This window comes from Salmo trutta, chromosome 30 (assembly GCF_901001165.1).
Source record: "Salmo trutta chromosome 30, fSalTru1.1, whole genome shotgun sequence".
NCBI lineage: Eukaryota > Metazoa > Chordata > Actinopteri > Salmoniformes > Salmonidae > Salmo > Salmo trutta.
In genome coordinates this window covers 8,748,246-8,760,406 of record NC_042986.1, presented here as the reverse complement: position 1 = coordinate 8,760,406, position 12,161 = coordinate 8,748,246, and the positions used below count along the sequence as shown (strand labels likewise).

Sequence of the window (12,161 nt, the reverse complement as noted above, 5' to 3'; positions counted from 1 at the left end):
TGTACAGCATAGACTTACTGTGGTGGTCCAGATTTCTCACCAAGGTACTGTCTGTTCAACAAGCTGATGTGTACAGCATAGACTTACTGTGGTGGTCCAGATTTCCAGCTGCATATTGTTCTTGATACAGGAGTAACAGTGTCTCTATGTTCTTGTCTTTTATTTATGTGTATTCACCCACCCAGTAGTTTCAACAAGACTTTCATATTTGTAGCTTTTGAAGCGCTTTGAGATGACTTTCTGTTATGAGAAGTGCTATAGAAGTTGAAATGATTATCGTTATTCCATGACAACAATCACTTTTATTGCTCTCAATTATCCCACTGTCCACTGTTTAACCACGGCACCCTGTATCCTTAGAGTAACCTCAGTAATCCACCAACACCCCCGTCCTCCCTGCCCCCCACACCACCCCCCTCGGTACAGCACAAGATGCTCAACGGGACAACTGCTGTGGAGGAGCTGACTGAGGTACAGAAGGAGACCGAGACCACAGAGGACACTATGGGTAAGACGAGGTTTTTATTTTAAAAAGAAAAAGAAAAATGGAAATAAAGCAGTTTTGTGTTTTTTTTAAGGTCGTTCTTTTAAATAAAGCCTCACTTAGTCTCACTTCCAAACCTGTATGTGTTGTCATCCAAAACCCCTCATGTTCCTTGTTTGAATGTAAAGGGTTTTTGTACAGCGCAATCAGATTTGATGAGCAGCTGAACAGTCTGTTAATGGCATCTCTCGCTACAATGTGTCTGCAGATTCTGTCACTGAGGAGGTGAAGAGTATGGATATCCTTGCAGCGCTCCCCACCCCTCCTCACAACCAGAACGAGGACATCAGGTATGATATGCAGGGCCTAAATGTTCACCTGCTCCTTTAAGGGTGGGAGGTTACCGTGGTAATGTGGCTGTCGTGTTTGTGCCTGTGAGATTGAGTCTGACTAGTAGCCGTGTCATCCTCTCTACCCTAGCAGTTGAAACTCAAACATTGAAAAACAACCTAGCTTGTGAACAAAACATTATAAAAAGAAACACAAAGACAAAGTCTCACTTCAGTAGACTTTCGTTTCAAGTAAATTATGCCAGACAGTGTTGCAGCGCGAGGTGGGATAGGCTATAGGATTCGTAGTTCTTTGACTTTATGTGATGAATTTGCCCGGTATGAAACAAGAAACAGCCACTGCAGCACTTATTTAACTTTGTATGTGATCATACTTCACCTATTTTTATTCACAAATGTGAGTGAAATGCTGGCACTGTGGAGCCCTGACCACCCACCAACGTGGCTGGTGAAATAGACATCTTACCCACCAATGCCAAAATCCACCCACATTTGGCGGGTGGCGGGGTGTTCATTTTAGGCCCTGATGATATGTCACCTGTCCTAATCCTATGTTAGGGATGGGCACAGCCAAATACTTGCGTGAGCATTAATTTATTTTGTTGAAAAAAATGCATAGCCTTTGTCTCAGTTGAATAAAATGATGTGTGACATTGCTACACACAAAGATATACCCTGACCTTTGAAATCCTTCCTTTAATAAAAATCGACTTTTGACTTTATGACGTGCGCCCCCATTAATGGCATGCCTTATAGCCTACACCCGTTTCAAGCGTGTAGTTTGTTGGCGCTACAGTCAGTGGCTCCATGTGTAGCAACGTGAAGTGGGAGCTCTCTTATCAATGCGAAGTGGAATACAAATGACACAACTAAGTTAGCTAAATGAGTAGGCTACAACAAGCAACCGACAGGTAGGCTGCTGTTTCATCTGAATGTAGTTGTTGTGGACGAGGATGGGGAGCTCAGTAAAATAGCCTCGACTAGCCTAGCTATCTGGCTAGCGAACATCTGGCTGTCTTGGCTAGCTTCTTTACATTGATTTGATGCAGTAAAGACAGGCACCGCCAAATGGGATGATGGACAAGCTATGGCATTTACAAGTTTGTCTGACTAGCGCTTGCCGGTGGCTACTTTTTCTCTCTTCCCCCCCTTGGGATCACATTTGTTGTTACTGTTTTGAACTTTTCCTCAATAGTTTGAGGAGAACCGTTCTCTGTCTCTCTGGAGTAGCCGCCTCTGGCGTGTATACTACCCTCCCGTCTCATACACAGTGTGGCCTTGACTGACCGTGTTTTCCAGGATGGAGAGTATTTGTTTTGCTCTCTATACTAAAAGAACTTCTCCGATTTTAATAAAGAGTAGTTTTGATTGCGAACGTTACCTTACCTATGTCTTTCAGGATGGAGAGTGACGAGGACAGCGACGCTCCAGACAGTATCGTCCCAGCGTCCTCTCCTGAGAGTGACCTAGGCGACGAGGCGCCACGCTTCCCTCGCCTCCGAGAACCCAAAGAGGAGGAGACGGAGAGAACCATATCCCCTATCATACCACTCATCCCCCGCACTGCCATCCCAGGTAGGTCCACGACACAGGCTTCTGATGCCGTAAATAATATAGGCCACTTGTTGACAATGCACTCTTGAGAGTCTAAGAGCATCGCTAAATTACAAAAATATTTAAAAATGAAGCACAAAACAAATAATTGGACTTGCCAGTCTACGTCATATATATATATATTTTTTTCTCCCTTGTCCAGTGTTTCCAGAGAACAAGCCGTTTGAAGCAGCGGCTGACAAGTTGGCGTCTACAACCAACCCCTGGGACAAAGCCAAGAGCAACGAGGTGGCTGTGACCTTCACACTGACCTCCGCTGCAGCCAAGGTTACTGAGCTTAACCCTCTTCCGTCCCTCTACACCCCTTTTCTGAACCCCTATCATTTTCACTTCAACCCATCTCCTATCTAGCCTGGTCCCAGATCAGTTTGTGCTGTCTATACAGATAAGGGTTGAAACCGATACGGGACCAGGCTACCTCCTATCTGAACTAAACCATCAACTGTCTGTTGTGAAGAAAAAAAATGACGACAATTTGGATAGTTATGATCTTGATGGATGGGTGGGTTGATACTTCTCCAGAATCTGAACCATGTAATGGTGGCTGTGGCTCAGCTCCTCCACATGCGGATGCCTGGTTCCTATGAGGTGGCTTTCTCTCCCAGCCCGAGCAGAGCAGGAGCCTCAGGACCAGGGAAAAGCCCCGAACAACCAGGTATTGGACCTCCAGGTGATTTCTATTACATTTCTCCTCACAGTAAAGTCCGAAATAGAATGTTGTTAACTACTAAATAGAGATTTCACCAAACACTTAAGATTTAGGGAAGAGGATAAGCTGATCCTAGATTTATGCCTAAGCTTAATGTTTCTCTAGGTTGAACCCCCCCCCCCATCCATCTTAAATTCTTAGCTAGATAAAATCATTGGCGAAACAGGAAAGAAAATGGTCAGATATATTGAAGAAAGCGATCATCTAATTAGCAAACTCTCCCTTCAGGTGCTGTGTGTGTGAAGACTGGTGATATAGATGGTAGTTCAGCCAGCCAGGACCCAGAGTGGCTCAGACAGTTTGACGTTTCTCTGCCAGGCTGCACTCTGAAGAAACAGGTGGACATCCTCTCACTCATCAAACAGGTAAGTCACATATCCCTTTATTAATCAGAAAGTTCATTTTCTGTTATTCCTCCAATAGACAGACCTGTTCCTCAGCCAAAATCCATGTCCTGCTCACATCCCTGAACAGCATTGGTCCAGACTGCCAAACCCAAAGTTTATGGCAATCAGTGGATTTGGTTGAACATCAAAATATGTTGAGTCATGCGTTCTTGCTTGGGACATGTTAAATGAAACAATGTATTTACTGAATCCCATATCAGTAGTGTACTACAGCTCCTAATAAACCACTGTGAATGACTTTATTGAGCTCATTACAAAAAAAAGGTACATTGTGTGATGCCCGTGGGGGAAACAAATTGGTGCGATCAAATCATGGGCTGGACTTTATTGCATCAGTGCCACCAGGGTAAAATGTTAGTTTGGAGGCCTGCTGTACAGTCTCCCTATGATACAACCCTATATATTTATGATGGAGCTAGATTTATTAGGGGTGTAACGATTCACCGATACGGATTTGTCCCCGATTCAAATGTTTAAGATGGGACTGTATTGGTTGGCGGACCCCAAACCAATCCGAATGTAGCATGCATCTGTCAAAAGAGAATCTGATTTAAAACGTTACGAAATCGTCAATCTTTCTACCTTCTGAAAAGACCTAATATTTTGTGACAACTGATACGTGGTCCTTCAGTGTCAAACTAAGCATGTAACTGTGTTGGCAGCTTAGCTCTACAAGTCATTTTGCACGCTGAATCACCCTAGGGACATCAGTAGCCTAGTCGAGTTGTGCACTGTTCCTGATCTACGCTGCAGCTTCGGCGTTCAAGTGCTAAAATGGCTTGCGCGACATTGGGCTTTATTCGTTGGGTGACAACATATGTCATTTGCTAGGTTATTGTCTATGCGCTGTTGAAAATGGTGTTTTACCGGACTAAAAGTAAGTTACCGGAGAGACAACTCATCTGGCTACACCTGCTGAACTGAGCTTACAGAGTGTTTTATATGGATTGTTTCAGGTTTACCATAACCAATAGTTAAGTCAGTGTATATGGTTATTTTTAGATAAAGGTTACAGGGTAACCTTGATCATTTCATAACAAGGAATCACTTTTGCAAGGTGCACTGACCAGCCAAAGCAGGAAGAGGAAAAAGAACCTGACTAAAAACTTCCAAACGGTCAAAACCATTTGATTTTGAGGGGGGGGGGGGGGGTGAAATCCAAAGTTGTGCTATATATACATTGGCTCTGTCAGCTCATGGCCGTCCCCTTGTAATCTGATGGTGGTAGTGGGGTGGTAGATGCCTAATCTCCCTTATGGCTCAAATCAGGTGCCTACATATAGTGTACCATAGACATACTTAATTTACACACACACACACAGATTGCTTTGAGTGTCTGGAAATGGAGCTATATAAATGATTATTAGTCAGGTTAGCTACTGGCCTTTTTCGTCAAATGTCAGGAGACTACTCAACATTTTCATTCCTCTCTCAGGAGTTCCCCGAACAGGAGGACAAACCGGTTCAGCACTGTTACACCACCAACGTGTCTGACCTGGATGTCCGCCATCTCCCCGTCATCCCTGTCCAGGATTCCCCGCCCTCCTCTCCCTCTCCTCCTCCTGTCCCCGCTCCTGCTCCTCCTAGTGAACCTGAGCCTCCCACACAGCCAGCCTCCCCCTCCCAGCCAGCCTCCCCCTCTCAGCTAGTCTTTCCCTTTCAAGTTCCCTCCAGCCCTGCTCAGACCACCGTTCAGGTCAAAACGGAGCCTGCTACCGCCACTGTTCAGATCAAAACTGAGGCTGAGGAGGCCATCCTTCCCCCTCCTGACCATGTCCTTGTCCCCGACTCTGACCCTGGTGCTGACACTGAGGCTCCTGTTCTTGACTCTGCTGATGCTGAGGCTCCTACTGCTCAGGCGGACTATGATGCCAAGCCTGCTGACCAGCCAGCCCCCCAGCCCCAGGACACCCCCACCTCCCCCACCGCCAGCCTGGAGGTGTTCTCCCCCAAGGTGAAGCACCGCAGCAGGCCCCTCTCCCCCGACCCTGAGGAGATGGTGGTCCGGCCCAAGGTGAAGAAGTGGAAGGGCCTCCGCTGGAAGCGTCTCCAGATCGTCATCACCATCCGTAAAGGAGGCTCCAAGAAGGAGAGCAGCCGCGGGGTCTCCGAGCTCATGGAGCGTCTGCGCATCACCCTGAGACCTGACAAGCTGCCCCGGGACAAACGCAAGTGCTGCTTCTGCCACGAGGAGGGCGACGGCGCCACGGACGGCCCCGCCAGGCTCCTCAACATCGACGTGGACCTGTGGGTTCATCTCAACTGCGCCCTGTGGAGCACGGAGGTGTACGAGACGCAGGGAGGCGCGCTGATGAACGTCGAAATGGCGTTGAGGCGCGGGCTCCGCACCCGCTGTGCCTGCTGCCAGAAGACGGGCGCCACCAACAGCTGCAACCGCCTGCGCTGCCCCAACGTCTACCACTTCGCCTGCGGCATCCAGGCCCGCTGCATGTTCTTCAGGGACAAGACCATGCTGTGCACCCAACACAAACTGAAAGGGCCCAGCGAGGAGGAGCTGACGGGCTTCTCTGTGTTCCGCCGGGTCTACATCGAGAGAGACGAGGTCAAGCAGATCGCCAGCATCTTACAGCGCGGCGACCGCATCCACCTGTTCCGCGTAGGCGGCCTCATCTTCCACGCCGTGGGCCAGCTGCTGCCGTCTCAGATGCAAGCCTTTCACTCCCCGACCGCCATCTTCCCCGTGGGCTACGAGGCGACCAGGATCTACTGGAGCACGCGGGTGCCTAACCGCCGGTGTCGGTATCGTTGTCGTATCAGCGAGACGGAGGGAAGGCCGCTGTTCGAGGTACGGGTGCTGGAGCATGGACAGGAGGACCTGCACTACCGCGACACCAGCCCAGAAGGTACGTTCTCGAAGTCTGTCCCCACACCCAGACCCTGCACAGGCTACCTCTGTTGAAATGTCCAATCACAGAACTGACCACAGTTTGGGTTAATTTGTCTAAATTTCCATTGATTTGGAATTAAGTTGCCATTTTTGGGGGTAATTGCATCATTGCACCATTGCAACACAGCCATGTCTGTAATTAAAATGGAATTGACTCCATCGCTGCAATTTACTAATCTGGTCTGTGACCATGTCCTGTGTTTTTCTGCCTTCCCTCTAGGTATCTGGGACAGAGTGGTTCAGTCTGTAGCTAAGCTGAGAGAAGAGTCTGCCATGCTGAAGCTGTTCACTGACCATGTGAAGGGAGAGGACATGTACGGCCTCACGGTCCACGCTGTACTGCGCATCACTGAGTCGGTAAGAAGTCCTTTCCCGAAATCAGAATCGCCATTTGGCTTTTCCCTCCTCTGCTCTCATTGATTCCATGACACCAAGGCCTGTGTCTCCAATTGCCCATTCAGTGCCCTACTTTGCACTACGGCTCTGGTTAAAAGGAGTGCCCCGCAGAGGGAATAGGGTGTCACCTGAGGTTCGGATCATGCTTTTTCATCCTTGACTTCACTAACATCCTGTGTGTTACGTTATTAGTTGCCTGGAGTGGAGAGCTGCCAGAACTATGTGTTCCGATACGGTCGCCACCCTCTGATGGAGCTGCCACTCATGATCAACCCCACCGGCTGCGCCCGCTCCGAACCCAAGATCCTCACACACTGCAAGAGGTAAGACTGCAGTATAGTCTTCGAAATAGATTTATAGTAGTAGCTATAGAAAATAGTATACTAGTATAGAAGATATAGGTGATCTAGATATCGATATGCTGTGTAAAGCAGTGGTTGTCAGCTGGATTTGCACTCGGGACCCAAATTGGACCAGGTTGTCTGTCGCACCCCAATAATTGCGTTGTCATTTTTTGGGGCCAAAATGGCCATCTGGGAGGCAGCAGATTGTTTTGAATGCTATATTGATAGTAAATGTAGCAATTTCTGTGACAAGGGAACAACATTCCCACTGTCAATAATCCATTTAGCCTGTATTCTTGTTGGAAAATGTTAGTTAGCTGACGGGTTTGAGACCACAACCTCAACCAAACCTGCTGAAGAGCGGTGCTAATAGCTCTATATATAGAAAATTCTAGATAATCGAAGAAATAGTTTTTTTCAATGATTCTAACATGTTCATTATCATTTCTACACACTTTCTACCTGGCGTTTAGTAGTGTAAGTTCAGACTGGAGTAGTTTTTATCCACCACCAAAAAAATTAAATAATAAACATCCTAAAATATTTATTTTACTCAGACACCAGCAACCCATTTGAAAACTCATTTGAAATAGATAAGCGGTGTAGAGAAACTAGCTGTGTGGTCTGTTAGTTGTTGATTCTAAAGTAGTTAGTTCAGACCACACATTCTGATTGGTCAAAAAGTGTGTTCCACGCATTATACACAATACACACTAATGAGGAAGCTCTCCCTCACTGTTGACCTAAATGTCCTAAAAAAAAAAATACATATTTTAAATGTTTCATCAAATGTTCTAATGAGTGACACTGAAACATTTCTAAACTGAATGACGTAATGACTGTGCAGACTGACTCTGATCTAGTTCTGTGTCTCTCTCTCTTAGGCCTCACACCCTGAACAGTACGTCCATGTCCAAGGCCTACCAGAGCACCTTCACCGGCGAGATCAACACCCCCTACAGCAAGCAGTTTGTCCACTCCAAGTCCTCCCAGTACCGGCGTCTGAAGACAGAGTGGAAGAACAACGTCTACCTGGCCCGGTCCCAAATCCAGGGCCTGGGGCTGTACGCTGCCAAGGACCTGGACAAACACACCATGGTCATCGAGTATATAGGAACCATCATCCGTAACGAGGTGGCCAACCGCCGTGAGAAGATCTACGAGGAACAGGTGGGTGGCTCTCGAGTAGTAAGTCTTTTGTCTGTTTAGTTCCCCTCCAGGTATAGCTGTGATTTGAGTTGTTGATTTTACACAAAAACGGTCAAAGACCGATATAGGTTGTAATATTTGTTCATAGTCAAGGTGTCAGTGGATTGGAGTGTTTAGAATGACCTCTCTTCCTGCTTGTTTTCTTCTAGAACCGTGGCATCTACATGTTCCGGACCAACAACGAGCACGTGATCGATGCCACTCTGACTGGCGGCCCAGCTCGGTAGGTGTTGGAATGGTACTTCCTCTTTTTTTCCCCTTATTGCGTTTGTCCCGGTCTCACCCTCCTGTTTTCCTCTTCAGCTATGTCAACCACTCCTGTGCCCCCAACTGTGTTGCCGAGGTGGTGACGTTTGACAAAGAGGACAAGATCATCATCATCTCCAGTCGCCGGATCCCCAAGGGAGAAGAGGTGAGAGACCACAGAGAACCCTGGTCAATATGCATGCACTTTTATAGTTTTTATGTACGTACTCAATATACAGCTTCCTTCACTGATTTTAAAAGCCCTAAACTGTCTCTTTGGGGGTCTTGGTTGTGTTACGGTAAAGCAGTAAACCTGGCTTTAGAAATACGTGTAATAATGATATGACAGCATAGTGTTGTTGTTGACCCTCTCTGTCTTCTCCTAGCTGACGTACGACTATCAGTTTGACTTTGAGGACGATCAGCACAAGATCCCTTGCCACTGCGGAGCCTGGAATTGCCGAAAGTGGATGAACTAAACGAACGGAGAAGAACAGAGCGAAAAACAGAGAGGGGGAGAGAGAGAGGGGAGTCCCTTCTTTCTCCTGGGTGCCAGAACAGAACACTCCTGCTGCGCCAAAGCCTATAGAGTCTTTAGAACTACTTACCCAGTTCATAAGCTGTTCGTAAGCTGACGAACGAGGAGGGAAATCTAACCTCCAAATCAATAAGACGAAGACGTTTGCATTCACACCTGTAGCCAAAGGTTTGAAGAGCATTACTGATTCTAAACGCAAACAAACCCACATCCAGCCGGATGGTGGGACAATCTCTTTGTGGATGAACTGTGTCCTCTGCCAAAAGCAACTCTTTCCTCTACCTACCTACCGCTCCCCCCTTCAATAACTATGGCTGGAATACAATCCTCTAAACCTACCAAATGTTTCTGATTCTATGTGATATCAATACTCTCTTAGGACAGATCTCACCTAGAGCTTTGAAGAAAGAAGCCATTTTAAGTACTAAGAACAAACTAATGCATTTTTTTTTTTAGGGTCTTACCTATCCTATTCTTCTTCTTCTCCCGCACTCCCCCTCTTCCTAACCCTTAAGGAAAAGACACTCTCCCGTCGTCATTGGCTAGCTAGACAATCCTGAAGACAGTGGCTCTGAGTCTGTATAGAAGAACTATGTATCGCTGATGGAGACGGAGTAGAAAGATGTCTGATACTATAAAAGTTGACCTCTAGAGGCACCAGACAACGGTTTTATTGGCCTGACTGACTAAAGGAGTTTATAAAAGGTGGGTTAGTTGGACCCCCCAGTCTACCTCATTGATCTAGTGGGAGTGACTGCTTACTTTGTGTAAAAATTGTAACTGCTACTGTGGAAAAGGGGGAAGGGGTCTGTGGGAATGTTTTCATTAGGCTAATAATATAGCCTTCTCGGACAAGCAGGGAAACTTAAACTAGCAGCCGGTTTGCTCTATCTATTCTATGCTGATTCTACAATAATGAGCCAACAATATTATTCCTCATTAATTATGTATACAGACGGAATAAGTTATATGATTCGTTTTTTTTTTTTTAAGATATCGCATCAATCACAAGCTTAACAGGTATCATGAGACGACTCCTGATCATCCTGGATTTCATGTAGCTACTCTTTTTGTTGGCCTTCTCTGCATATTTATATCATGCTTTTTAGTTGACTGAATGCACAGTAACATCTAACCTTACGTTGCAGAGGACTGAGTGAGGGATTGGTGCTTCAACACGTAAAGCGAAGCAGGATCACTGCGCTAATTTAATAAGTCTTTGGCAAGACGATCAAGTTCAACTAATGAGTGACGGAAGTGTAATGTACACTTGCTGCTTTATGCCTTCTGGTCACACATTAAGCAGAAAGCTTGTGGGTAATAATGCAAGACAAGACTACTATCCCATTTGTTTCCCACCTTTTAGTCCTTGAACTCCCATCTGCATTTTAATATTTTCTTTTCTCGAATGACGTCAACCATGAATCTAGCATCTTCCTCTCTATATCATGTAGTGGACTGTTGTAAACTTTACTGTAGTGAGTCTTTCTCTGCCTGGCCCTGCCTGTCTAACCACACCACAGCTAGGTGTGTTTCTAAAGATCCCTGTGTTGTGGTTTTCTAGTGGTAGTACGGTCTTCTATACTGGAGGCTTGAATCAAGGGCAGGGGAAGACTTGTAAAAAAGGGCATTTTTTTTTAAATGAAATTAATAACAAAGTAGATCTTCAAAGGGGAGCGTTCTGAAGTCTCCATGGTGATGTCACCTGTACTACTTTGTCCCCTCTACCCTGACCTAAAACCTCACGTAAGAAAAATGCAAAAGTGTACAAACTGTATATATATTCTATAGGGGGGCAACAAACTCTTTATCCAACCCCTTTTTAATCAATAAAAATCTAAAATTGTAGAGAAATAAAATTGATGAAAGAAATCAACCACTGGATATCATTTTATCAAAGATTATGCTGTATGTGTATATATATAAATATATGTAAAATGGAGTGTTTTTGCATTTACCTGTTTTTCTATTAGCATTTTTTGCTATAAGCTTTCAAAGACAGTTTGTTAAAATAGGTATGTGAAGATGTCTTCTCCAATGACTTGGATGAGAAGCCAAGAGTGAAAGAGAATGTTGTAGATGCATAATGGAAAGTTGTCAAGATTATTACAACTTTGAGGAATCACTTGAAGGGTGCATAGCATTTGTGTATTTATGTCAAATTGTTCACGTATTTGTTCATTTACTTTTAATTTATGCTACTAGTCAATTTTACCAAAACCTCTCGCTCTCTCCCTTGATTGGTCGCAATTGGATCATTAGTATACGGAAAATCTTTAACTTCTCCCTGGCTAGGATATTAGTTAAACATGGTTGGTGTTTTATCATCCCTATAGAAGTGAATGTGTTGGTATACCTTGTGAAAACAGGCTACTTGGTCTGATGTATGTTATGACTAAATATTCAAAGTTAACCCCGTACTTACCTGAGATTAAATTGCACTCAATAGTACTTCTCTCTAAGTGGTAGATATTGCTAAAGTATGAGTCAGTGATATTTTTTTCTTGTCATGTTTATTTGAAGGGAAGACCATTAGACATTTTGCCGCTCACTGGATTTTAGCTTAAGTAACTTCTTCCTACCATGTTTGAATATCTAATTTAAGTTCTCCGCATATCTTAAATTAAATAAAGAGCTTGCTAAAAGTTGAACTTTTTTTACCTAACTTTTTAAAAATGTTTTTCATCTGTACAGCTGAGCTACTTTTAGGGAATATGAATAATTTTTATTGTATGTGGCATGTTTTGTATGGATATAATTTTGAATTGTACATAGGACGACAGAGGTTTTCTATACAGCCCCCCCCTCCCCCCATCCATTTGTCTCTGCTTTTATTTCTTTTAAAGAAAAATAAAATGCATTTTAAATATAATTTGGAATCTTATTTTCATTTAAATAAAACATGCTAAAGCGATACTCAAAGACAGACTAATACAAAACTTGTATTTTAATGTAT

The 12,161-nt window shown here is 44.8% G+C and overlaps 1 protein-coding gene across 4 annotated transcripts in view; it reads left to right on the top strand.

Annotated features, from left to right (window-relative positions):
• Positions 1 to 11,856, top strand: part of kmt2d (lysine (K)-specific methyltransferase 2D) — a 40,572-nt gene extending 28,716 nt beyond the window's left edge. For 2 of the 4 annotated variants that reach the window (XM_029722510.1, XM_029722511.1), the window contains exons 38-50: positions 361 to 508; positions 753 to 834; positions 2,234 to 2,409; positions 2,591 to 2,715; positions 2,971 to 3,118; positions 3,386 to 3,522; positions 5,000 to 6,428; positions 6,693 to 6,829; positions 7,061 to 7,191; positions 8,076 to 8,382; positions 8,571 to 8,644; positions 8,725 to 8,833; positions 9,054 to 11,856. In XM_029722510.1, coding sequence (XP_029578370.1) covers positions 361 to 508; positions 753 to 834; positions 2,234 to 2,409; positions 2,591 to 2,715; positions 2,971 to 3,118; positions 3,386 to 3,522; positions 5,000 to 6,428; positions 6,693 to 6,829; positions 7,061 to 7,191; positions 8,076 to 8,382; positions 8,571 to 8,644; positions 8,725 to 8,833; positions 9,054 to 9,146 — 3,096 coding nt within the window. In that variant the 3' untranslated portion in view covers positions 9,147 to 11,856. The remainder of the gene's footprint in view (positions 1 to 360; positions 509 to 752; positions 835 to 2,233; positions 2,410 to 2,590; positions 2,716 to 2,970; positions 3,119 to 3,385; positions 3,523 to 4,999; positions 6,429 to 6,692; positions 6,830 to 7,060; positions 7,192 to 8,075; positions 8,383 to 8,570; positions 8,645 to 8,724; positions 8,834 to 9,053) is intronic. The other 2 variants (XM_029722513.1, XM_029722512.1) reach the window with 2 other exon arrangements.
• Positions 11,857 to 12,161: the final 305 nt, after the last annotated feature.